The sequence below is a fragment of the Lithobates pipiens genome, unplaced genomic scaffold (genome assembly GCF_037356315.1).
Source record: "Lithobates pipiens isolate NorthernLeopardFrog02 unplaced genomic scaffold, aLitPip1_a1.2 Scaffold_16, whole genome shotgun sequence".
NCBI classification, from domain to species: Eukaryota; Metazoa; Chordata; class Amphibia; order Anura; family Ranidae; genus Lithobates; species Lithobates pipiens.
Window position 1 is genome coordinate 649950991 of NW_027507748.1, and position 27718 is coordinate 649978708.

At 41.1% G+C, this 27718-nt stretch overlaps 1 protein-coding gene across 3 annotated transcripts in view; it reads right to left on the bottom strand.

Moving 5' to 3' along the window:
- Positions 1 to 446: 446 nt before the first annotated feature.
- Positions 447 to 27718, bottom strand: part of DYNC2H1 (dynein cytoplasmic 2 heavy chain 1) — a 694454-nt gene continuing 667182 nt past the window's right edge. For all 3 annotated transcript variants that reach the window (XM_077484358.1, XM_077484357.1, XM_077484356.1), the window contains 4 exons: positions 18131 to 18240; positions 15281 to 15362; positions 5208 to 5324; positions 447 to 760 (listed from right to left, as the gene is read on the bottom strand). In XM_077484358.1, coding sequence (XP_077340484.1) covers positions 602 to 760; positions 5208 to 5324; positions 15281 to 15362; positions 18131 to 18240 — 468 coding nt within the window. In that variant the 3' untranslated portion in view covers positions 447 to 601. The remainder of the gene's footprint in view (positions 761 to 5207; positions 5325 to 15280; positions 15363 to 18130; positions 18241 to 27718) is intronic.

Consider the following 27718-nt stretch of genomic DNA (forward strand, 5'->3'; position numbering starts at 1 on the left):
AAAAAAAAAAAAAAATTCCCACAACAAACTGAGCTTCTAAATTCTACATTCATTTGTTCGGCTTTACTCAAAGGTGCTGTTTTTTTTGTTTCTTTTTAATTATCAGCTTACAGTAAACCTCCCTCTGGGAAAGCTATATTTCAAAGCCCACACTCTTCAAAGTTCACTCCTTTGCTGATGAAGCCCTTTTCTATAAATACCCTAATTTATAATCAGTGGATTTCCAATGTCGGAAGTGTGATGCAATTAAAGATGTTAAGCAACTTCTAACTGATCTGCAGGAACCTGAGAAGCATATGGAGAGAGAGTGAGCCATACCCCCCCTATTTACCAATTATTGCCAAAAGCAGAAATCATATTTATCACTGCAAATGAAAATGTGAAATATGAGGAGGAATCATAGATTTATGTGAGATGTGGCAAAAAAACTAAACAGATTACATGTATAATTTTTAGAAATTCAGGAAACCCTTTAATAAAACAATTTCATACATATAATGCAACATAAACATTAATAAACAACTATTACAAAATATTAACCGTATATAAATATTGCATGGAGGAAATATATCACATTGCCGTTATATGTTCTTGAATTCCTCTACTGATTTTTCAAAAACAGTGCAGCTCCGCATTGTATCCACTTATTCTGGTTTCCGCCACATGGTATGTCAATGTTGGTCACAACTCGATCCCGCTCAGCGCTGGTGTATACCGGCAGAGAAATGCATTCCTCCGGAGAATAGATACCAGGTGTACTCTGTTGACACAATAAAGCATAAAGGGTCAGCAATAGCAGTGTCCTTGTATAGATGATAATGGCGTTGGCTTGCCTGAACCGCAGGCCTAAGGATGTGAAATCTATTTACAATTGCTTTTCAACACTAGCTATAGAAGAATTCTGCTAAGCATTATTGAAACAGGTGAGTACATTTTGGTGTATGGCCTTTTGGCCTCTCTAGTGATCCTGGCACTGGTGAAATGACATAGATTTTAGGTTCTTTAGTTTCGTTACCATGAACACAATGCCATCATGGGGCTTGTATTGTATATGGCCTCTATATCAGTGTAGGTATCCTTAGTTAATATTATGCAGGATTTGTTATAGCGCCGTGCATTAGAATATAAAAGGAGACAGTACAATTACAATACAATAAAATTCAAGAGGGTTAGGAGGGTCATACGAGCTTACAATCTAATAGTGTGGGGTAAGTGGTACAAAAGGTTAATAAGCTGATGGAAGAGTTAAAAGTTTAGTTATTAGTTGGGGTCAGCATAGGCTTCCCTAGAGAGAGTTTTTAGGAATCACCTAAAGGTGGCCAGAGTAGGAGATAACCAGACAGAATGAGGTAGAGAGCTGCAAAGGATGGAAGAGGCTCAGGAGAAGTCCTGGAGATGAGCATGGAAGGAGAACAGTAGAAAGCAGGAGGTCTCGGGAGGAGTGGAAAGGACATTTAGGTGATATTTGGAGACAAGATTGGTGATGTACCTCAGGCACAGTTGTAAATATGTACTCTAATTTCCTCAAATTCCTTTCATTTCCTCTCAAAAACCCAAGAACATACTGTAGCTGTACTGTGTATGATTGTAGTAGTAATGTTATTGAGTATAAAATGTAGCCTGTAGAGATATCTGAGAATATTGTGAATTGATTATAAATGCCATTTGGGATTGCACAAAGGTGAATGGTTCACTGTCCCCATTGTGGGCTTAATCTGGATAGCTTATGCTGGCCATACACTATACAAAAAATCGGCCCAGATTCAGTCATTAGACTGTTCGTTCATTTTTTCGGCCAGTTAATGGGCACAAAATTGATAATTGTTTGTACGTTTTTGAGCCAAAAAAAAACAAGTTTGTAAATTTTCTGGTGAACGAACGATAAATTGAAAGGTTAATGTGTTTCCCATCCGACCTGTATGCACTAGGTATATGTAAAAAAACAAACATAAAATGTATTTATTTATATCCACTGAACGTTTTATCGGTCATTACATGATGGCACCATCGTTTGTGCTCACGGCCGAACGTTCGTTATTTGAAATTGGGTTCGCCCGCTTTTTCGTATAGTGTATGGCCAGCATTATTCATCCCTTGTGTAGCTACAATCTATAGGAGTAAAAAGGTGATCTGTTAATATGAACCATTCAGGTCATCCTGCTATTTTGTAGTCTGCAGTTGTTACAAGGACACATTTTTTTGTTTTGTTTTTATGTTTCTGGGTAGGCTAAAATCCTAACACAAGAGTGTTCATGTATAAAAAAAACAAGATCTGCATAACTTTGTAACTATCTATTTGAGGACAGCCATATTACCTTACTACACATTCTGGATCTGCTTCCTGGTTGGTACCCTAAAACAGTGGCCACCAACAAGTGGTCTGTGGATCACTGATAGTTCACAAGAAAATTTTAGTGGTCCCCAGGGGTTCTGCTGCAAATCAACATTGTGGCAGATGTATACCGCCCCGATGTTGTTTCCAGTGTTGTTCTCAATGTGCGCTGACATTCAATACTGTTGGCGCATTGATACCAGATGCCTCTTCCCTAGTTCTGGCTCCTGGGAACTCAGAGGAAGGCGCTGGGAGAAGTGCAAAGAGCAGGAGGTGAAGAAAGAGGGGACTTCCACAATGGCAGCCCCAATCACAGAATGTGGGAGGGAGCACATAGCTTGAGCACATGGCTGGATAAGGAGGTGAGATGCAATGATGATTAGTGATCTGTGAGGTCTGAAAGGTTGGCGACCACTGCTATAAAAGATTATATATGTATCTTTGACAAGCTCAGTCTTTTCTCAGGAAAATTAGCACTCGATACATTTTTCAGGATCTACATATATCTGTTTATAAAGTGAGTCGCGTATAGAGCTATCAGTCGCAGCACTCGAACATAGCCTTTTTCAACCAGTGTCAAACATTTGCTTGGCATTTCACCAACAATTTGGTAACAGATTATTGTTCTCCTGCCCGAAAGTGCCTGCACAGTTCCAGAGCCAACAGTGTGGCACCAGTGGACCCTCTCCTCAGAGGTAAATAGCCACTGGCATCAACCATCTTTTTTTTAGCTGTCTCTTAGTTGAGCATTCTTCCCACCAAATACTTATGTAAAGGAGCAGCTGTCACCTTTACTACTAATGTAAAGGGAAGTATTCTTTCACTGGCAACCAATTTAAGGGGTGCTTTGCCACTAACCACCAGTACCAGAAGACATTTATGCACTGAGGAGTGAGGACCAATGTAAGGATGGGGGGGGTCACTTCTTTGCTAACCACAAATCTAAGGGGACATTTTTGGGGACTACAACTTTCACAGTCTGCATTTCTTTTCTGACCATTATTATTATTTGTTTAATTTCATTAATATTACTGAAAGTGATTATGTCCTGTAGAGCAGGGGTATTACCCCACCTCTTGGGTGGCAGATAATCTAAGCATGCCACAATCTTTACAGTTTCCTTTATAGTATCCACGGTTTACTTATGTTAGTATATATGAGGTCATGTTAATATATGTGAGGTTAAAATTAATATTTAAATAAGGAGTTTACTTGGGACCTGGATACCCGCTGAGCAGGCAGATGACAGGTCCTTCTCTGAACACTGTGAAGTGCCGCTCTCCCCTATGGGGGATCAGGTGAAGACAAATCGTAGAGTCCGTCGTCACCCGATTATGGATGGAAAAGTAGGTTTTTCCTCCGTCACACTTTTTCGGATCAGAGTGGGTCAGATGTCAGCGGATATGTCACCGCTGACATCCGATTCTCCACAGAGGTCTATAGAGTGTCCATTCAGGTCCGCCTAAAAAACTGACAGGAGGACCTAAATGGATCATCTGTGTGAAAGAGGCCTCAGGCCAAAATGCATTCTGCTACATTTCTTTGTTAAAAATAACCAAAATTTGTGTATATTATTTAGTTAGTTGTAGAGACAGTACAAGTACCCCCCCCCCCCCCCACCCCCACTGACCACTTTTTGGAAAGTACACAGCCCAAATCATTTAGTAAGAGGCATGGCAAGTTTTGGGGAAAATGCAGAAATTAAATAAAACATTTTTTTTCCCCACAACTTTGTTTTTACATACTGTCATCAGTGCAGTACAACATCATCAAATGACTGGTGTGGCGGTGATCAGGTATACTGACTGTTGAGAGTACGTTAAGATTTTTTTTACATACTCTCATCGGAGTAGTTCAGTGACATCATAGTGATCAAGATTTTTTTTTTTACACTATTATTGCATATAAAGTGATGATCACTGTTATAAGCAATAGTTTTAACCGTCATTCATGACAGCTTACTTACCACTGTGATCTCTTTCAGCTAATCACATAGTACAAGGTGCTGTGCTTGGCTGTGATTGGCCCAGGTACCATGTGATAGCTGTGTGCCAATCACAGCATCACAATAGTAAGCAAGTAGTCATGAATGGAAGCCATGCATGACTGTTTTGCTTACATTGTAATCATGCGATCGCTACGATTGGTCATAGCAGTCACATGATACCCTGGCCACTCACAGCAGCTGGGTACTGAGCATCCTGATCCACTGTTTCCACCGAGCACAGCTTTCACAGGATCGCACCTCTGCATGCCTCAAGGGGCGCACCAATGTGCACGTGCTAAGTGATGTACTAGTACGCTGCTAAGCCTGCAGATGCAACCCACTCACAGTAAGGCTGGGTTCACACTTATGTGAATTGGATGTGGCTTTCCACGCATCCAATTCATATGACAGAAGAGTGTGACCGTCTCTCAATGGAGATGGTTCACACACCTCTGGGGCGGTGTAAAGGGTGCTGTGCGTCTTTGGCTCTGAATCAGGTGCAAATTCAGGCAGAAATCCGACCCTTATTCACACTTGGATCAGAGAACAGCACTAGACCCCCCCTGCTGTGAGCCATGGCTGCAGAATGTCTGAACCCAGCATAAATGTACTGTGGGCGGGCGGAAAGTGGTTAACATTTGAAACATTAACACTTATAACCTTGGCTTTGCATGTTATTTCTGTGGGGGGGGGGGGGTTCCAAAAATGCATTGATAGCAGCGATTGTTAGAAGCTTTCATCAGCACAGGAGTAATTTTTTAAATCCTCAGATTACTCCCAGTGGCATGAAGAAAAGCCAGGGTGTACAGCTCATGGCTCCTTAGAAGATTGGGTACAGCTGAACAGTGCTGACATTGGTGGTTGGCTCTTGATTGTGTACTACTGTACCTGTGTAATCCAGGCCATATAACAAGGTGGTACCATAGAGACACTCGGAGAGTCATGCTGGTTTTCTGAAAGTCGATTTCCATCAAAACTGCATCCTTCCAGCTGTAGTCCGCTGATCTAACAACACAAACACAAGAGATCATCAACTGCAGAATGCTGCCTTAGATGCATACTATATATTCGTGACCAACAGAATGGCGGGGTCTGGAGCCTCAGACACACATGTAAATAACAGGAAGCCAAGGAATGCACTGTGATGTGTGAGAAGAGGAAATCTAACTTCAAAACAAACACCTCAACTATTCCTCATTGTTAGCTTCTAGGGGACTGGAATTTGCTTTTGCAATAAAAACCATGTGGAAAAGTCAAAGCCTAGTAGGTGGTATTGTTTAAGAGGAAGCTTCTTGCATTGCTCAGTAGTGTCAAAAGACATCTTGAACATTTATCAAAACTTCCCAGGTCTGATAAAGTGTGTTAAATATTAGTACACTTTTATCCAAATTTACAAAACCCATCTAAAACTAGTTGTGTATTCTTGAGTATGTTGATGAGTACGTACTTCCCTGCCGTGAAGATCTACAACTGTGAGGTTACTACTCACCCAGTCTGAGTAGTCTGGAAATGTGGGACCTTAATTAGGAATCTAATAATACAGTGTTATCTGCAGAGTGGGACATGCCTAAAACATTAAAGCAGCACAAAAAAGATTTCCCCTGCTTTCCCCCCCCTCCCACTCTCTAATATCATAAGGTTTTTATGCAGCACTTCCATCTTTCTCACCTAGACAAAATGCATACCCCCACCCCCACTTCTCAGGTTGATGTGCAACAGGGCTTAGGGTCCTTGTAAAGCACTGTGGTAAATGTGCACAATGATGGTGTGGTTCCATTAACATGCATGTTTAACATTACAATACTGGAACTGAGTGTTTTTTTTTAAAGTCCCTGTACCCAATCTGTGGTCCTTTGCAGAGCCCACTAGTGGGAGTATAATAAGAGACTGTAATGATATTGATCCCCCGCAGTCTCACATAACACATCCCCAATCTCTGACTTCCTTCTGCAGCAGGTTTCCAATCTCCAAAAACAGCTGCAGAATATCTACAGGCTCTAAACATTATTTCCTGTAGTGTGCCTGCAGTTTTAGATTGATTTAAAAATATTTTATATTATGTGCAGCCTTTTTGTGTTTTCAAGGGCCACAGTTGAGGCCCCCTATACCCTAAAGTAGTATTAAACCCTCAACATTTATTTTTTAGTCTACCACATTGAGCACGACAAAATAAACATTAAATCAGTGACTGAAAATGTTGAACTATCACTTTAAAGCAGACAATACAGTAAAAAGGAAGGTCTGCTCAAATTGCCCGGCATTCCTGCCCGATTACAAATCACCTAGTGTTAGCAAATGTAAAATGTATCTAAAAAAACAACCACATTGTTCTGTTATAAGCTGATCTCTGCATAAACAAGACATTAGATGAGTAGGGCACACAGAACCCAACAATTCATGAATAAAATGATTTAACAATTCAAACAGAAAGCCTTACTTCTACATACCCCTGACATTTGAACTTTCAATAGATTCAATATCACAATTTACCCAAAATGACTTTTGTACTGAGGCTTGTCTATTCAGATGAAATAGTACACAGTCATATGAACAACATACAATGGCTGTATGAGTAGTTCACTGACAAAGCATAAAATAAAAAGATCAGTGTATTTTTTTTTTTTAAATACTGTACAGCCCTGTAACTGAGAACTAATTCGCTGGTAGACTACCAATTTAAATGGTAAGCTTTTCATAGCAAAAAAGGGACTGGCATAGTACTGGCACCTCTCTGGTGTTATGGGTGGCAGGCAGGTGAGAATGGGAAGCTTGGGTTCTTGTCGGCCATTATGTATTGTGAGGCTGCATTGCTCTGGTACGTGCCTTCTGAACCCCATCTAACATCAATAATGTCAAAAGCTCCTAAAACTGTGCCAGCTATGTACATGGTGGGAAGATGGTACAAGGATTTTTGCCAAGAAAAAGTGCCTATTCAACTGCAGGGCTGTAGGTTAACTTTAAGTGAAAAAAAAATAATAGTAAAGAGGTAAAAGCCAAAAAGAAGGAAGGGGTTGCAATTCATACAATTTTGGGGCATTTATTTGCAATTGCGTAAATAAGAACTTCAGGAAAATACAGCAGTCAATGTGTATCCAAACTAATATATGAAAATAATTTAACCATAAAGTATAGCTAAAGGCAAAATGAATACAAATGTTGTGCCTTTATTTCTATTTTAAACATACAAGGCTTAATGACTAGTACACAAGGGCTGAATGTCGAGAGATATCGGCCGCTTCAATAAAAACCGGCCGACATCCATCCCATGTGTGTGTCAGCCAGCCCAAAAGAAGCCGGACGTTTGGCCAGCTTCTGTCAGACGAGCACGCCAGAGAACAAGCAGCCGACCAGCTCCCAATCAGCCAATGGCAGAGTGTGCTTACCGGAGTTTACTGGCGGTGGGGGCTCAGTGGGGGAGATTGCTGGACAAACGTTGCTGGGTTAAACAAAAAAAGAATAACTATTAGTGTGTACCAGGGTTAAGACTGCCTGTACAGCTGTCTTTTCAACAGTAGCCAGTCTAATGACTGGCTTCTGTCATATAGTCCTGCTAGAAAACCAGCATTCGATCAACGCTTGGCCTTTGCAGCCAGGAGTGCTGATCACTGTATTCTGGCAGGGGGGGTGAAAAAAAAAAAAAAAATAAAAAAAAAATAAAAAAAGGCTGTGCGTGTACCCACCTTTAGGCTGCATTCACACCTGAGCATTTTAAGCTCATAAAAAGCCAGAAAAAACACCTGAAAACACCCAACACCCACCTGAAGCAAAACTCCTGAAAAATGCCCTAAGCTCAAAAAAAGAACATGAGCTTTGGGGCAGATTACAGGCATTTTTCTCCCTTCTTACATTGGTGACCTGAACAAAATCGCGGTCAAAAACATGGCAAAATCACAGTAAAATCATGCGACTTTGAAACTCTCAGGTGTGAATGTAGCCTGAGTGAGAGTTTTCTTTTGTATTAACGGATCCTGTTACCAGTGAAGATCACAGGGAATGAATGGATCTCATTACGTGGCCTGCTGATATAAGTGGCAAGTGCACACCCGTTTCGCTTTAATATAAACGCCTAAACATAATGGCAAATTAAAGACACCTAAACAAGCTGCTATTATCATCAATCAACTTCCTTTAATTATTCTCTAATTGTTCTGAATACAAATCCAGCTATTCAAAGCTAGGCGTACTTTAATGGAACAACATCGTTAAACACTGTTTGGTGTGGCTGAAAAATGCTCAACCCAAACACAAATGAGGCCAAAGTAAATAAAATCAGCGAGGGGAATATTACACCCACTGAAAAACAATGGAGACCTACTAGCAATCAACAGGCAGCTGCTATCTAAATGACTCCCATCTGCAGTTATGGTTACAGTACAGAAGTCCATTAAACAATATGATGGTTGGAGTTTAATAAGAGCTAAATTTTGCCTTTCATTTTTCTCAAGTGCTATTCACGTCATATAAGTGGTGAAGTCCATTTAACAAGTGTTCTGTCCTGGAGAAAGGTCTCTGTAGAATATAACACAGGAAGTCATTTGGTGGTACCCTATTCAACAGTAGAAAGACCGTACAGTTTAATAGGTTCTGGAATCAGCTGCAGTACAGACTCTATATGTGTGTTCTCATAGACAAGTTCCTGCCATTGTCAACCACTTTACTGCATGTAATACAAAGTGATAAGACTACAAAGCAGAGGTAATAAGACTAATGCATTTCAAAGATAATGATATATAAGAGCTAAAAAATACCATGCACAAATGTGTGTGTGTAAAATCCTTATACCTGTATAGTTATTAAAGGATAAGCTCACTTGTTACATGTTATGCCCATATTCAGGGTGTAACATGTTACTAAAGCTAAAGCGCTAAGAATATCGCCTGCAAAGCGCCCTGAAACAGCCGCCGCTTTGTCTGCAATGTGAAAGGGCTTTCACACTGGAGCGTTTCGCTGGCAGGATGGTAAAAAAAGTCCTGCTAGCAGCACCTTTGGAGCGGTGAAGGAGCAGCGTATACACCGCTCCTCCATCACTCCTGCCCATTGAAATCAATGGGGCACCGTGACTATACCGCCAGCCAAACGTCTCTGCAGAGGCGCTTTGTGGTGGTTTTTAACCCTTTCTCGGCTGCTATCAGGGGATAAAACTGTCCTGCTGTGGCCGAATAGCGCCACAAATCTGACGGTAAATCGCCGCTAAAAATACTGGCCCCCGGATACCGGCCCCCCACCCTATGTGAATGAGTATGGGGTACAATGTACCCCTACCCATTCACCTGTGAAAAAAAGTAAAAAAAAAACAACACACAAGGGTTAAAATAGTTTATTGCATGTCTTCGGGGGTCTTCTCGCCGGACTCCTCCACTATCTTCTGCTAGCTCTTTTACTAGCAGAGAAGCCCGGCTTTCTTCTTTGCCGCCGCCCTCTGCTTCCGACTTCAGGGGTCTTGTCCCCCTCTTCGGTTCTTCTTGCCGGGCCACCACACCTTCTTCTAGCTCTTTTGTCGCCGCTGTCTTCTGGCCTTCTGTTCTTCTGTTCTGGAGATGTTGCCTCGTCGCTCTCTCCGGTCACAATGACAGAGAAGTAGCGTGCGGCGACTTATATAGGGACATCACCGGATGATGTCCCCGCCCATTATGATGTCACAGTCCCAGTGATCAGAGAGAGCGATGAGGCAACATCTCGAGAAGAGAAGAACAGAAAGAACAAGCTGTTCTGCAGATGTATGAGTTAGGATGTACAGAGCTGAGACAAAGCACACTGACAGGGGTGCTCACAATGATCAGCTTTTATTTATGTAAAACCTTTATCCCAAAAGGAAAAAATAGTTGCTGTACCTGCTTATAAAGTATTAGCTGGAGTTTGGCTTCAAATTATTTGTGTCTAAATCTGATAGTCCATCTAACAGACCCCTCCCCCTAGAATGTCCAAAGACCCTGTGCTCCTTGATCCAGAGGGTGAGCACTCTAATACAGGAGGTGTACTACTGACCAGATCATCTGGTGAAAACAGAGGGCAAAAAAACCTAAACCTGGTTTTGGGTTTTATACCACTTTAACAGCGTCTTCGATTTTCTGTCTGCAGAATCCTTCAAGTAAGAAACATTTTCTATATATAGGCAGAGTAATGGGAGCCGCCACGTGCAGCATATTCGCCGTTGACGGTGCCGCGCTCAGTGCGCCTGCGTGCCGCTGTCTACGGCGCATGCGCCGTAGACAGCGGTGCCTGTCTTTCGGCAAATATCTCCTAAACTGTGTAGGTTTAGGAGATATTTCTTGGACCTACAGGTAAGCCTTAATCTAGGCTTACCTGTAGGTCAAAGTGTGTTGTAAGGGTTTACAACCACTTTAAAGTCTATTTGTCATTACATTAAAGCATTATATAAAACCATGACATGCCAAAGCCTCAAAAGACATCGATTTGCTGGTGGTGATTTTCTTAATCCAAAATAAGAAAACGAATTAAAGAGGAAGTAAACCCTGATGGGTTTACTTCCTCTTTGATTCCCTGCAAAGGTAAAGGATAATGGACTACTATGCATCGCATAGTAGTCCATTATGTGTCACTTACCTGACACAGGAGCCAGCGAAGTCACCGCTGTCCCCTGTAGTCCGGAGCCTCAATGTTCTCGGTGGGTCTCGCTGATCCGCCGCTGTCATTCGATGAAGCCGCGATGACGTCACTCCCGCGCATGCGCACGGGAGCCGTCACTCGCGGCATATTGCCGTTGACATCGCCGTGCTCAGTGCGCCTGCTCGCCGTAGACAGCGGTGCCTGTCTTTCGGCAAATATCTCCTAAACCGTGTAGATTTAGGAGATATTTCTTGGACCTACAGGTGAGCCTTAATCTAGGCTTACCTGTAGGTCTAAGTGGTTTGTAAGGGCTTACAACCACTTTAAGCATAGAAAAACTTCTCCAGAGAGAAGAAGAGCTGAACCCCCTAAGGACATAGGCACAATGAGTAAAAAACTCACAGGTCTCACAGAGTGGGATAGAATTTTAAGGGTGCCAGTGCCCAAATACCAAAAAAGGTAGGGGCCTATAAACCCGGGTGTTCATGAATATCTACAGTGCCCTGTACTGTATGATTAAGGTGGTTGTAAAGGCAGGACATTTTTTACCTTAATACATTCCCTGCAGTCCCAGATGTTTTATTGCCCCCTCACCCCTCTTATACTTACCAGACCCCTATTTCGATTCAGTGATGTGCCCATCCACAGCAGTGCTTTCCTGTCTCTCTCTCTCCTCATAGGACAGAGAGGCAGCAGTGGGAGCCATTGGCTTTTACTACTGTCAATTAAATTGGGTGAGAATCCTCATAGGACAGAGAGGCAGCAGTGGGAGCCATTGGCTTTTACTACTGTCAAGTAAATTGCGTGAGGAGGGAGCAGGGGCAGAATCAATTCATGCTGTATGTGTCTATGGATGCACACAGCCTGGTTTGGGAGCAAGCCTGCAGGTGCATCTTCATATGAAGCAGCTTCCTATGGGCTTGCACAGAGGAGCTAAGAGCGCAGACCCCAGAAGAAGAGGTTTGGAGCCGCTCCGTATAATACCATTGTAAGCATAACATGTTTATTCGTAAAAAAAATAAAAAAAAAAACATACAAACTGCTTACAACCTTTTTAAGATAAAAAAAGTTTTGGCTAGGCTTACAATTTTATGATCAGACTAGACCTGATCAGGGAGATTTAAAGATTGGAATATCTATAATGATAGTAAATCCACCAACCATCACTTTTCAGGGTATACATCAAATAAGTACCGTCTGCCGCAACGGAACTTGTAGTTTCTTTATTCAAAGATTGCTGTGAATGAATGATGTGGCCACGGATGTGGGGGAGGTGTGGTGGGAGGTGCTAGAGCATGCTACACCCTAAATATGGCTGTAATGTGTAACATGCTCAGTTTTTGGTACATGCAGTACATACACTGGAAATATTCAGTAAACATAGACATTAAAACAAATATGTGACAATACCGGGTAATTCATGTTGAGCATATGTTGACAATATTTATAAGCAAGGCATATGAAGCCTTTGATTTAAGGCTGGAGTTATATGCAAATTTTAACTTGTTCTGTAAAAACAAAATATGGCCGGACCTCATTTTCCTTCCAAGATACTAATAGGGAGGCTCAGAAGTCAGAAGGACTTAGCTTTACTATTACAGGTAGCATGGGGGGGTTGCTTAAAAATGATGCTGCCTTTAACTCTGCTACTACTTATTATTCTAACATGCAGTGGTCACTGAAGGAAGCCTCAAGGTATGCAATATGTGCCCAGATACAACCTGGTCCTGACATAGACTTATATGCTAAACAATGTGGATGGGCAAATCTCCCTTGCCACTTATTGTATTCTGCCAGCCGCTGTGGTCAGAATACTTATTTGGCTGCATCTGATTTGACAAAGTCGCTATTCAGAGGACAATTTTCCACCCAGCTGCTTCAACAAAAGTCAAGGACTTCTGTTGAGTTGGGTGGTACTGTCAGGGGTTTATCGAAATTTGAGCCATGTATGGCACGATTTAGAGGATAAAGCTTTCTTGCAGTAGTTTATGTCTCACCTTGTGTTTCTATCCTCTTCCACAAGGCTTTAAAGTGATTGTAAGTCTTGTTTTTTTTTTTCTTTCTAAATAACAAACATTTTATACTTACCTGTGTAATGGTTTTGCATAGAGCAGCCCAGATCTTCCTCTTCTTGAGTCCCTCTTCTTTGGTTTTCCTGGCCCCTCCTCCTGACAAGTGCCCCCACAGCTAGCAACTTGTTATGGGGGCAACAGACCTGAGCCGCAGCTCCGTGTGACCATTCAGACACATGACGCCCTGGGTCATGTACCCTACAGCAGAGTCCGAAATGACAAGGGCGGCCTCTTGCACGGTCCCGGTCCTAGCACCCCTGGAGGCGGAGACAGGAACTGCTAGGGCAGCGGAAGGGTGCAGGTGCCTGTAGGCAGGTAAATAGCAGGTCAGGAACAAGCAGGAGTTGGCAACGGGCTGGCAGAGAGGTACACAAACGGCAGACAGACTCGTGGTCAGGACAGGCAGGGGTCAGCAACAGGCTAGGCAGCGAAGTACAAAATCAGAAGACAGAGCTGTAGTCAGAAGTTCAAGCCGGGGTCAGTGCAGGTAAACAGAGACAGACAAGGTTGCAGAGGTAATCCAAGAGAGTAGTCAGGGAGAGCCAGGTTTTCAGGATCAGGAGAAGACAAACAAGGTAACAAACAGCAGGTATACAGGAACAAGCTGAGACAATCCAGTACTGACACCAAGTGGCTCCTCATTTAAATAAGGCGGCGTGCACCGTGATTCGTTGGCGTGCGCGCATGCGCACACATACCAGTGCAAAGGATGTGCCTAGTGTGCATATCAGTTCCGATGGATGCGCCAATGCGCATATCCATTCCAATGGATGTGCCGATGTGCATATCTGTTCCAATGGATGCGCCGATGCACATATCTATTCCAATGGATGTGCCGATGTGCATATCTGTTCCAATGGATGCGCCGATGCACATATCTATTCCAATGGATGCGCCGATGCACATATCTATTCCAATGGATGCGCCGATGTGCATATCTGTTCCAATGGATGCGCCGATGCACATATCTATTCCAATGGATGCGCCGATGCACATATCTATTCCAATGGATGCGCCGATGTGCATATCTGTTCCAATGGATGCGCCGATGCACATATCTATTCCAATGGATGCGCCGATGCACATATCTATTCCAATGGATGCGCCGATGTGCATATCTGTTCCAATGGATGCGCCGATGCACATATCTATTCCAATGGATGCGCTGATGCACATATCTATTCCAATGGATGCGCCCATCTATTCCGATGGATGCGCCAATGTGCATATCTATTCCGATGGATGCGCCAATGTGCATATCTATTCCGATGGATGTGCCAATGCGCATATCTGTTCAGGTGGATGTGCCAGTGCGTGTACTGGATCAGGGACTCGCTTGAGACTTGGCGCACGCGTGTTCGCATTGGAGGGACGAAGGTTGGTGATTAGTGCATGGGAACGGGCATTTGCTGCGGAGGTTCCCTGACACCCCGGCTAGGCCCCACCCTCTCTCCTCATTGGCTCACTGACTTTGATTGACAGCAACGAGAGCCAATGGCGGAAGAGAGTCCCGGGCAGCCAAGCCTCTCATGCAACATCGCTGGATAGAGATGGGCTCAGGTAAGTATTAGGGGGGCTGCTGCACACAGGTGTTTTTTTTTTTTTATCTTAATGCATAGAATGCATTAAGGAAAAAAAAAAAACCTTCTGCCTTTACAATCACTTTAACTAATGGGTCATGGTCATGCAGCATTGGCCTTGGAAGTGATTGTAGCAGTTTGGTGTATGAGAATGCTGTTGGACATGCATATGTCATCTCTGGTATTAAACAGATACAAGGTGCTGGTAAGTAATTTAACAAGTCAGTAGCCATGAAAAAAATGGACAAACTCATTTAAAAAGAGGTATGATTTTCAGTTTAACTCGTATTTCTAATCAAAATGAAATACTTCATAAATATTTAATGCAGATCCATATTTAGGCTGCGACCCACGCCATTCCTCTTTTAATAAGTGTGATTATACAAAGCAGATCTGCAGCAGGAAAAACTGCTGACATGTAAAGTTCTGAAGCTTATTATTCTATAATACAAAATTGTGCCAGACAGCAGCCATTATAAACCATCCCGTGGGCTGTTAATTTAATTGTTGACTTCTACAGAGGTCACATACAACTGCGCGCTGTTTGCAAATTATGCCAAATAACACGGAAAACATAACGGGCTGTTTGACTAATAGGAAAACACGGCAAAGGTAAATCACAATGGAGTTTTAAAGGAGTTTTATTATGTAGTGAGCTGAGCTGCATACCAATGACCAGACCATCTTGTCTGAACATGACGTTTTCATTGTGCCGTGTGATGTTTATTGTGTGTTTTATTACCTTGACTTGGAGCTTGGCATCATGAATGCGTCCTTTCCAGGATGCTACAAATCTGAGGTTATCCATTGAGCAGTTCATTGTTCTAGTAGGACAGAAAATGCAGTGTTAAAAGGAAGACGCAAGAAACGTATTCAAAGCTTACAACTGTAGTATGCTTATTTTAACTAAGCGAACAAAATTCAGCAAGAGGACAGCTATGTTCTCTGAATACACAAATGTATTGACCACTGGCATTTACAGTCATGGCCAAAAATGTTGGCACCCCTGCATTTCTGTCAAACAATGCACCACTTTGCCCAGAAAACTACTGCAATTACAAAATGTTTAGACATTCTCATATTTATTTCTTTTGTTTGTATTAGTATGACACAAAAACGTGGAGAAACAAAAAGCCAAATCTGACACATTCCACGCAGAGACTGTTTAGTACACTATACATTTCTACATAGGGTTTACTTTAGGCCAACCAGACTGGCAAAAATATATAGGGATCAACTCTCCATGCTGGCACTGTTCCACACCTAATGAAGACATTATGTATATATTCTGAGATAGTCCGGCTATTGTACAGTTGTGGTGGGAGGTTATGACCTCTATATGCTCAATCACCAGTATTTCTGTCCCCATTTCTGAGGAAACATGCCTGTTAAGCCTTTTGGATTCCTTAGCTACTACCAACTCTATACGCATTCTCCTCACACTATTTTTGAATTGCTTGGAAATCAATTAGTTTGTCCTAGAAGAAAACATCTCCACCGACCTTAGCATCCTAGTAGTCATTAGTGAACAAAGCCGTGCCTTTATATAAAGCAACTTATTCCAATCGGGGAGCTTTTACCAAGTTTGATAAAGTGTGGGGTGGTTGGCTCGCCTCCTCGGATACGGTTGCAGATTTATACTGTTCACTCATCATTTCTCTGTTTTAGTATGATAGTTGCCCAAAAGCTGCTCTCTTTTTTTCTTTACTAAAAGGGCACTTGGTATGCTTGATTGGGTATTGATTAGGGAGAAAACGAATAATTCTCATTTTTCTAGTACTATACAAGTAGTTTCATTTGCTGTACTGTAACTGGCCAGTGTATTGGTATACCATACTGTTGGTATGTTATTGCTGAGTCTGATATTGTATTTTTTCTTCTGTCTTATTTTTTCTAACTTGTAACTAATTGTTACTTCTGTTTTGCAGTTGCAAATATTGAAAATATTAAATACCAAGAATTTGGTAAAAAACAAAACAAAAAAACAACACTAACAATTATCTTCTATTATTTTAACAGAAAAAATTTTCTATAGTTTTGGACGGGTTTTATTTGCATAATATGGGGAGTAGGACTCTAAAGGTTATTATTACTGCTTGTGTCTGAGGCTGGGTTCACATATGTGCGGCTGCGGTTTCCAGCCAGTGCATTCCTGTTCACCAGTTCAGATGCCATTCAGGTTTGAATTTTTGCCTGAATTCGCACCTGAACTTAACCTAAAAATGCACAGGACCCGCGGCCATCCCGAACATGTGTGAACTGGCTCCATTTAGAGCCAGTCACACTCGCATGTCATGCGAACTGGATGCCAGTCACTTTTGTTGCCAGCGGTTTAGACATTAATGGCTTACTCTTGAGTTATATTGAGGGGACAGCAAATTTACACTGTTATACAAGCTGTACACTCACTACTTTACATTGTAGCAAAGTGTAATTTCTTCAGTGTTGTTATATGAAAAGATAGAAAAAAATATTTTACAAAATTGCGAGGGTTGTATTCACTTTTGTAAGATACTGTATATTTATTTATGAGTATTTTTGGCATCATGCCAAAGATCCCTTTCCTTCTATAATGTCATAATGTGCTAGTATGCATCACATTATGGAAGACCCTCCAATGGCGTGCTATCAGGAATTCCATCTTCACCCGGTCTTAAATGGCCAATCCCCGATGACGTCACTTCCATGCAGAGCACAGGAGGAGTCATGGTCGCAAGACAGCGCTCTGGACTGACAGCACATTCAGTGTGTCCTGAACTGAGAGCACAGTGTGCATGCACAAAACATGTGAATATCTCCTAAACAGTGCATGTTTAGGAGATATTCATTTTACCAACAGGTAAGCTTTATTATAAGCCTACCTGTAGGTAAAAGTGAGAACGCGGAGCTTACTACCACTTTAAAAAGAACCCGCCATGGGGAAAAATACCCACACTGCCATTTCTAACACCCTTCTAAAAATGTTGGTTCCTGGCTGTCATACTGGTCTTACTACTTACTGGCCAATTTAAAATAGGAAGCTAATGGCGTTGTCTGCTGGAAACTGCAGTTCAGTTTCAGAAAGTAGTTGTTAGTACCTGTCACCATACTGACACTCTAAACAAAAAGGGTAATCTTCATGGTTTTAGAACAGCAAAAACCAAGCAAAATTTAGCAGACTAATTGTGTGAACTCATGCAAAAAGTCCACTTTCCCTTACTGTATGCCATGTAAAAATATGATTTTTTTTTTCAAACACCAGCGACAAAAAAATTGCAGTTTCTACACAATGTTAGGCTACGTGTATAAGTTCTTCATTATGAGCTGTAGCAATGCCTGCCGTGAAATCTCCTCTAAACTGACTGTTTGCACAGGGAGTGTTCATTAGAGAATAGTTTGTAGCGGCTTAAAAAATACGGACAGATTTCCCTTGCTACAACCTAAAAGCTTTACATTACATTTGCATTTTTTGTACAAATTGTTACACACAATAGCAAAAATCTTACACAACAGAAAATGACTTTTCACCTGTTGCTAACCTCCATTTTTTGTCTGGAAATCTGCTTTACACTCATTAAACAAATAGAGACATACATAACATGTACAGATTTACCTTGCTGTTTCCTGACGTAAAGCATTCAGGAATGTATCCGGATGGAAAAGTTCTGACAGGTCTAAGGTGTCGGATAAAAGACTCTGTTTTTCTGCTTTCTCCACCCAATTCTGTTTCAAATAGCAAAACAAAAATTAAAATGCAGAAAAAAAAAATCTACAATGATTATATTTTCAAAATAGAAACAGTTCTGAAAATTTTATAGATAGGCAACTCCTATCCTCATATTGATCAGTGGTTCCAAATTAATAATAACGACTGCAGTAGGGGACGGACACAAAAAGATACACTCAGCATCTTTCCAAATCACTGTTCTGTTTATTTGGTGCAATTAAATTTTTTTTCTATACACATGCTTATGTAGAAATCACATTATTATGACAATTGTATTTTTAACCACTTCCCGACCAGCGCACGACGATGTACGTCGACAGAATGGCACGGGCAGGCATATTGGCGTACAGGTACGTCCAATATTCAATGCCGCCCTGCCATCGGCGCGCTCCCGCGCTGGTCGGGGCCCCCGTGAGTCCGGTCGCGGGACCCGCGGACTCGTCTCACGGAGCGGCCGAATGGAGGAAATGCTGTGTAAACAGCATTTTTCCATTCTGCCTAGCAACTAGTGATGCTGATCTCTGCTCCATGTGATTGGAGCAGAGATCAGTGTTCACTAAATGAAAGCCCAACCCCCCCACAGTTAGTAACACACCCCTAGGAACACTTAACCCCTACACTGCCACCCACTGGTTAACCCCTTTACTGCCAGTGTCATTTACACAGGAATCACTGCATTTATATAGCAGTGATTACTGTATAAATGACAATGGTCCCAAAAATGTGTCAAAAATGTCCGATGGGTCCCCCACAATGTCGCAGTCACAATAAAAATCGCTGATCGCCGCCATTACTAGTAAAAAAAAAATAAAAAATTATTAATAAAAATGCTATAAAACTATCCCTATTTTGTAAACGCTATAACTTTTGCGCAAACCAATCAATAATCGCTTATTGCGATTTTTTTTACCAAAAATATGTAGAAGAATACATATCGGCCTAAACTGAGGGAAAAAAATGTTTTTTTATATATTTTTGGGGGATATTTATTATAACAAAAAGTAAAAAATAATGCGTTTTTTCAAAATTGTCGCTCTATTTTTGTTTATAGCGCAAAAAATAAAAACCGCAGAGGTGATCAAATACCACCAAAAGAAAGCTCTATTTGTGGGAAAAAAAGGACGTCAATTTTGTTTGGGAGCCACGTCGCACGACCGCGCAATTGTCAGTTAAAGCGACGCAGTGCCTAATCGCAAAAAGTGGTCTGGTCTTTGACCAGCAAAATGGTCTGGTCTGCAAGTGGTTAAAGTGGTTGTAAAGCCTCTCATATACCCAGTGAAGTGACTCCTACATAGGGTTTACTTGTTTATCTGCAGTCTTCTATTTCCTACACCCCTTCAAAAGGGCAGAATCATGTAAAAATCCTTCTGCATCTGTGAGGAGCAGAGAGGAGGGGGTGGAGAGCTACAATTACAGTGTATGAGAGCTCATTGGAAGAAAGGCACACCCCCTCCCCCCCAGCAAACAGGAGCAAAGGAAGAATACAGAACTGTGTTCTGTATATACAAGTTCAGCGCTGAGCTCCCTCCCCATCACAAATTTATTTAATGTCGGGAAAACTTGTCAGAAGTGACTCATGGTGATAACAGAAGAAGGAAGCACCAGAGAGAAAAGACACTTAGAGCTTTGGAGATAAATAAACACTACAAATATACTGTATGTGCTTTGTTTCGATTCCAACACTGAGGTTAACAACCACTTTAAGGTAACATGCGCGATCGTGTGCATGAGAGCCAGGCAGGGGGATTTGTGTGTGTAAACACACAAATCCCTGTGCTGTCAGGGGAGAGGAGACATATCAGTTTGTTCCTACAAAGTAGGAACAATCATATGTCTCCTCCCCTAGTCAGTCCTATCCCCATACAGTTAGAACACACTGAGGGAACCCACATTTAACCCCTTGATCACCCCTAGTGTTAACCCCTACCCTGCCAGTGACATTTACACAGTAATCAGTGCATATTTATAGCACCGATCACTATATAATTGTCAATGGTCCCAAAAATGTGTCAAAAGTACCACTAAAAATCGCAGATCACTGCCATTATTAGTAAAAAAAAAAAAAAAATACAAATGTCATAAAAATTACATAAATATTTCCCATATTTTTAGATGCTATAACTTTTGCACAAACCAATCAATATACGCTTATTGCAATTTTTTTTTACCAAAAACATGTATAAGAATATATTTTGGCCTAAAGTGATGAAGAAATGTGTTTTTTAAAAACATTTATGGGGATATTTATTATAGCAAAAAAATACTGTTTTGTGTTCCAAAATTGACGCTCTTTGTGTTTATAGTGCAAAAAATAAAAACTGCAGAGGTGATCAAATACCACCAAAAGAAATCTCTATTTGTGGGGAAAAAAAGGACATACATTTTGTTTGGGTACAGCATTGCATGACTGCGCAATTGTCAGTTAAAGCGACACAGTGCCAAATTGTAAAAAGTGCTCTGGTCAGGAAGGGGGTAAAATCTTCCGGGGCTGGAGCGGTTATAGTGGGCATATCATGAGGAATAACCATTATACTGGTAATCCAGGTCACACCAACAGATGTCAAAAACACTCCCACAAGGAAGCTGGTGAAAGGAGAGATGCTAGCAGTAATGGTAAACTCTAAAGTGGACACTGTAGGAACTATGAACAAGGTACAGTATCTCACATAAGTGAGTACACCCCTCACATTTTTGTAAATATTTTTTTTAGATCTTTTCATGTGACAACACTGAAGAAATGACACTTTGCTACAATGTAAAGTAGTGAATGTACAGCTTGTATAACAGTGTAAATTTTCTTTCCCTTCAAAATAACTCAACACACAGCCATTGATGTCGAAACCGCTGGCAACAAAAGTGAGAACACCCCTAAGTGAAAATGTCCAAATTGTGCCAAATTAGCCATTTTCCCTCCCCTGCGTCATGTGACTCGTTAGTGTTACAAGGTCTCAGGTGTGAATAGGGAGCAGGTGTGTTAAATTTGGTGTTATAGCTCTCACACTGGTCACTGGAAGTTCAACATGGCACCTCATGGCAAAGAACTCTCTGAGGATCTGAAAAAAAGAATTGTTGTTCTACATAAAGATGGCCTAGGCTATAAGAAGATTGCCAAGACCCTGAAACTGAGCTTCAGCATGGTGGCCAAGACCATACAGCGGTTTAACAGGACAGTTTCCACTCAGAACAGGCCTCGCCATGGTTGACCAAAGAAGTTGAGTGCACATGCTCGGCGTCATAGCCAGAGGTTATCTTTGGGAAATAGACATATGAGTGCTGCCATCATTGCTGCAGAGGTTGAAGGGGTGGGGGTCAGCCTGTCAGTGCTCAGATCATGTGCTTCACACTCCCATTAAAGGGTGTTTTTATCCGCTCGATCTGGTGCACTCTATTTTGTGTTTATATTTTGCATGCATATATGGCCTTTGGATATATGCAGAGCCTGCATGGACAGATTTCCCTTAGTAACAGTGAAGTACGGTACCATTTGAAGACCTTATTTATTCAACATTGGTGCATGTTACAGGTTGGTAGCTGGCAGCATAGGTTTAAGCCTTTCACTACCATTGATGTATGTCATATGTTGGCAGCAGTGTGAGGTTTTGCACACACTATCGGCTTTCAGATAGAAGTCGCTTCCACAAACCCCCAGATTCTTCTACTGGTCCCTTATGCGATAGCAATAAAATTAAAGGGTAACTCCACTTTTGTGGGGAAAAAAATAGCACAAAAATAAAAAAAATAAAAATATTGTGTACAACTGCGATACACAACATATTGTAATTGAATGTTATTAAAAATGACCTTTCCTTTTCGATCTGCTTTTTTTCTCAACAAAAGTGGAGTTATGCTTTAAGTGAATAAATGGACAATTTGAAGGTACATCCAAGCATTTAAACCCACTGCTAACATTTTTAACCCCTCCCTGTCTCCACACATGTACATAAATGCACATATCAGGGGTACCTACATACAAATACATTGACTGCACTATATATATGTTACATATAGCTGCACACGCCAGACTGAGAGCAATAATTCTAGGGCCATTATTCATGGTTAACTTTAAACTGATGACCTGTAGGAGCTTTTAAAGCATCGCCTTTGGACAATTTTGGATATTAAGTTTGTCATGGTCTATTTCAGATATTTGCAATTATGACACACAGTAGCGACACAACTTGGCTTGACTAACATTTCTCTGAAACCCTCTGCTTTGGAAAAAATGTTATGTGACCCTTCACATTCTAAACTTATTTTCACATAATACTTCTTTTTACTTTATTCTAAACCGGACTGCCTTCTAAGTACTGAATCACACTGAAGAGCGGATCATCCGGATCTCAGAGAGGTGGTGTGGCAGGAAATCCTTCCTTTACAAGTTTCCATGGTCATCTCATCTGGGGATAAGGCTGTCCAGACCAAATTCCTCTATTGATCATATTATACTCCATGTCTGGGTAAATTGCCCTTCGCTGTTCGCTCTAAATGCTCATCTGCAGGTGGCACATTCTCATATGGTCTGGGAGAGCCCACCTATTTGAGCCTTTTGGTCTGCAGTTACTGCCTTTATTAGCTTGCTTACACAACAGCTTAATATTTTTAATCCCTTACAATGCCTATTCAGCTATATAAACAACAATAGTCTCCCTCGGTGCACAAAACTTTTTTGTGCTTGGTCCTTTTTTACACCAAGAAATCTATAGCAATGCATTGGAAATCACAGATCCCTCCCACTGTAAATTTGGGGATTACTTGAGGCAATTCCACTATATAGATTGACATATGAAGCCAGGGGTTGTCCTAAGAAATTACACAAAATCTTGTCTCTCTGGGTAGAATCTGAGCAAACTATATCACCTGATGGTTACGCTATATATTAAGACCAGGATACTCTTGTTTCACACTGGTTTTGACAAATGCATATTCCGTTTATGTGGTTTATGACTCATGGATACTTTGTAGTTATATCCTCATTGTTTTTTAATCTCTCTGCATTTTGCATGTGCTGACCCCAATTATGTCTTCATACTGTATATCAGCCTTTCTCAAATTTTTAACCCTAGAGGAACCCCAAAAATAATTTTCAGGTCTCGAACCCTTACTAAAACCAATTTATCAGGGGTCAATGGGAACAATGCCCCTTATACTGATGGCCGATATGAAGAATGTCCCACTTAAAGTGGTGCTTAGAATGCCACCCTTAAAGACAGCTAAAAAATATTTGGTGTCATGCTGCTGGCTTGCTAAGTGATGCTGAACCTTGAACTCTGTAGGCACTATCAAAAAGTGGTTCATCAGCCACAGCTCAAGGAACCCCTAGCAACCCCTGGAGGAACCCTGGTTGAGAATGGCTGCTGTATATGGTCCTTCCATATGAGCTAACAGTATATTGAATGGAAATTCTGCTCTTGTGTTGTTTGTCATTTATATGTGAGCATGGTTTGCTCTTGTCTGTAATATTTTGTCTTTGCAAACAATAAAAATGAAGTTTTTATAAAAATGACAAAAATTGGGGCATGTGCAATTTTAAAGCTTCACATGTTTGGGTATCTATTTACTCTGTGAAACCTCATCTTTTACCAAAAACTGGGTAATATATTGCATTTGTGTGCCATAAAATTAACTTTAGTGTATTGTTTACTGAAAATTTGTGATTGATAAAATGTTGCACTAATATCTTGTGACAAAAAATTGGAACTACCACTATTTTAGTCTACAGGGCCTCTGCTTTTACGAAAATATATACGGTTTATGGGTTTTAACTAACCAAGGTCTCAGGCCTAAAATGAATATTTTAACGTGTGCAAAAAACACAAAAACTGCTCTTGCGGCAAAAGGGTAAAGCTACTCTCCACCAAAAAACTTGCATCGGCAGATTCAGGTATCTAGGGCATTTGCCTCCTGTGTCTTTTGCTCGGTGCACATGGTATTGTTGAAGGGCATAAAAGACTAACAATGCGAAATACAGCCCTTGAGCGGCTAAGAATGAAACCAAGTTTGGACAACTTGCAACATCAACTGTATAGATATATTAACTTGTGAGTGGAATAATAGGATTTTTGGATGCACCGTAAAATCCTTTTATCTGTGTTCACTGAAGGACTTGAAGCTGGATTTTAGGATCAAAACCGCATGAAGTGCATGCGTATCGACGCTACAATTGGAGAGACTACCATGATCTATATATCCCACCTGTGATCCAGCCAGCTGCATGGCTGAAGGCCACAGTGTAAAAATATACAAAAGAAATGTGTTTTCCATCTAAAATAAGAGAACAAGATTCCCAGCAGGGAAACTAGGTCCTCAATCCTTTAAAAACCTGTTTGTTCCAGATGGGGAGAGGGCTATGGCCACTAGCAGAAGCCACCCCTAGGCTTTTTTCTTTGTTTGTACCTAGCATCCTACTTTTGCAAGTGGCACTATAAACCATCAGTTATGATCTCAAGATCCAGCTGTTATTTTGAATAGTGGAGCAGTTTTGGTTAGTCTGCTCTATTTTTGCTCTTTATATCCACTCAGTTCCTATGCTATGTCCTTTCAAGGGGTAACCAAAAGGAGTAAGTATCCAGCTCTTTGCTTGATGGAAACTACACATATTATTACCACAAACAGTTCAATTTTGATGCCTGGGGTGTTAGTGGCACCTCTTTGATATCCTATGTCAATAAAGAGACACTGGGCGGGACAAATTAGCAACACGTTTAAATACAAATTAACGTCTATGTGACCGTTTTTATGGTGTGGTCAGGCGTAGGCTTTATTCTATTTTCTATTGCAGTGCTATTTTAGAGTAGTTATAGGAGAATGTATAAACTAACCTGCCCAAGTATAATGAATCTATCACAAACCTGCCTCACTGCTCCTGCATAGCATTGCATGGCTGTGAAAGAATCAATAAATGCCCCCCTGAGAATGGTGAAAGTCTGCAAAGAAGGGTGTTAAGAGTGTGTATCTTTATACATAGTTCCCATATACACGAATACACTATAACTCAATGTTTGTGAACACCTGAGTATCACACCTACATGTGGTTGTTGGAGTTCCCATTCCATAACCACACAGAAAACAATAAAAACTAGACAGAGGTTTTAATTATTCTATTCTCTATCCAAAACTAAATAATTAGATACATTTTAAGCTTAATAGGGTTGATTGTCAGTTATGTGGATGCAATAATCTCTGGGTTTGATTTACTAAAGTACAGTAGGAGTAGATGTTGGTAACCTAATCAAAGTATAAATAAAGTATAACTAAAGGCAAAACTTTAATATTTTGGATAGAGGTGAGATGGATTAGAACACCCGGAAAAGCAATAGAGGGGAAATCTTCCAATGGGGACACTAGTTCTGGTGAGCTGGGGGTCTCTAAGCCCTTACACACGGTTGGACATTCCGACAACAAAAGCCGTCGGATTTTGTCCGAAACTGGTGTTGTAAAAATACGGTCGGACAAAGTTATCGGAAAATCTGATCGTTCGTAACATGATGACGTTATTTAGTTACAACGGGACTACGTTCAGGCTAGTAGCCAATAGCTTTGGTCTAGGAATTTGATCTGAGCATGCGTGGCACTTTGTCCAATCGGAATTCTCTACAAACGATCAGACAAAGTCCGTTCGGATCATGTTGTCGGAAAATTTTTATATCCAGCTCTCAAACTTTGTTGGTCGGACATTCCAACGGAAAAAGTCAGATGAAGCCCACACACGGTCGTATTATCCGACAACACAGTCTGATTGGACATTCTCCATCGGAATGTCCAACCGTGTGTACAAGAGCTAAGAGATTCCCTTAATTTGCTGGGATTTCCCCTCACTTCCTGTTTGGTTATAGGCCAGGAAATGAATGTAAATCTCTGCAATGGGACACAGATGGAAAAAAAAAATCTGACAAGGGTTATAATAACTCTTCCTTACTCAATCAAAATGCCTATAGTTCTACTTTAAGTTAATGTTGGTAAATAAGGTGAACTTGAGTACCCAATAATGGGCAAAGGAAGTAAAAAAAAAAAAAAAAAAAAAAAAAAAAAAAGATTTCTGCTAGTACATGGCTGAGATTAAAAAAACAAAAACAAAAAAAGAACAAAAAAACAAAAAACAAAACACTGGTTTACCTTATTTATCAACATTCACTTTGCAAGGTGAACATACATTTTACCAAGTAAACAGATACTAATCTTGATCTCCTGCTGCTCTACGAAATTGAGAGACCTCTCGGAATCAAGTTGATTGTAACCCCATTAAAATATTAACTTAAGATAAATCCACAGATAGACAGTAATACATATATGTTTATTTCAGCATGTATTTAAACTTTTACGCAAAGCTATTTGCTAAATGTGGCCCACCAATATGTTAAATTGCCCCTTTGACAAGGCTATGACAGACAATGTATCACCCATGCTAACACTATATAATATATAGATGGAGCATTTCTGTGGTCACATGCCCTCTAATGGACTCTACACTGGAATATAAAAATAATTATTGGTGACAACTCTGCCCCTAGAAACAAAAAAATTAAAAAGTCATTCTTAATAATAGGACACTTAAGTGTCCAAGGATCCAGCACCGTCCTCATCCGAGCTGACTCTTCAGCCACCTTCGGGTCTAGGTGCCACCATGTTTACTTTGGGAAGCCAACTGTAACTGCTTGTGGCTTCACAGCTGGCTTCCAACTGCATATGCATGAGCCACGCTGCACTTTGTGAATGGTTCTGTAGCTTTCTGGGACCTGTGACGTTTTCCAAAAGGCTGTGGAGCAAGATGGGGGAGGACGATCTTCTACTCATGTTGCTGCGACAATCCGACTGGAAGTGGGAGCGGGTACCTGTCAAAACCAGGTACTCCTCATCCCCCAAAAAAGTGCCAAAACTTAAAGAGGAGGAAGGGGGGGGGGGACAAGCGGAACTTCCTTTTGGGTAAAGTTCCGCTTTAAAGCCAATCACACCCTGAAGGGCCATCTTGGCATTGGGAGTGATCTCTCCATCCAGCTGTTGGGCAACAATGTAGACTCACTGAACAATTAAACCCTGCTCCACTCAAAAGCAGAAATGTGTATTTGCAAAAAATTGTCTTTAGACTAGATAGGTAAATCCGATCACTAAAACCTCATACAAACGTTACCATGCTAATGTGAATTCAAAAGTAAATGTCAATATATTTAAAACAGCAACCTTCATTAAAAAAATGAATCCTGCCATGAAGGTCCTTATTTAGACACTTAGGCTGGGTTTATTGCTATTGCGAATTGGATGCGGGGAAACCAGCATCCAATTTGTATGTTAGGAGACATCTCTGGCTTGGCTTCGGAGTGAACTGCACAGGAGTTCTGTGCATCTTCTGGTCCATTTCAGGTCTGAATTCAGCCAAAAATTCAGACCAAAATTGGACACGGAATGGTGAACAGGGATCCCCCGGACTCCAGCTGTGAGCCGCTCCATACGGCAGTGTGAACCCAGCATAAGACAACGTTC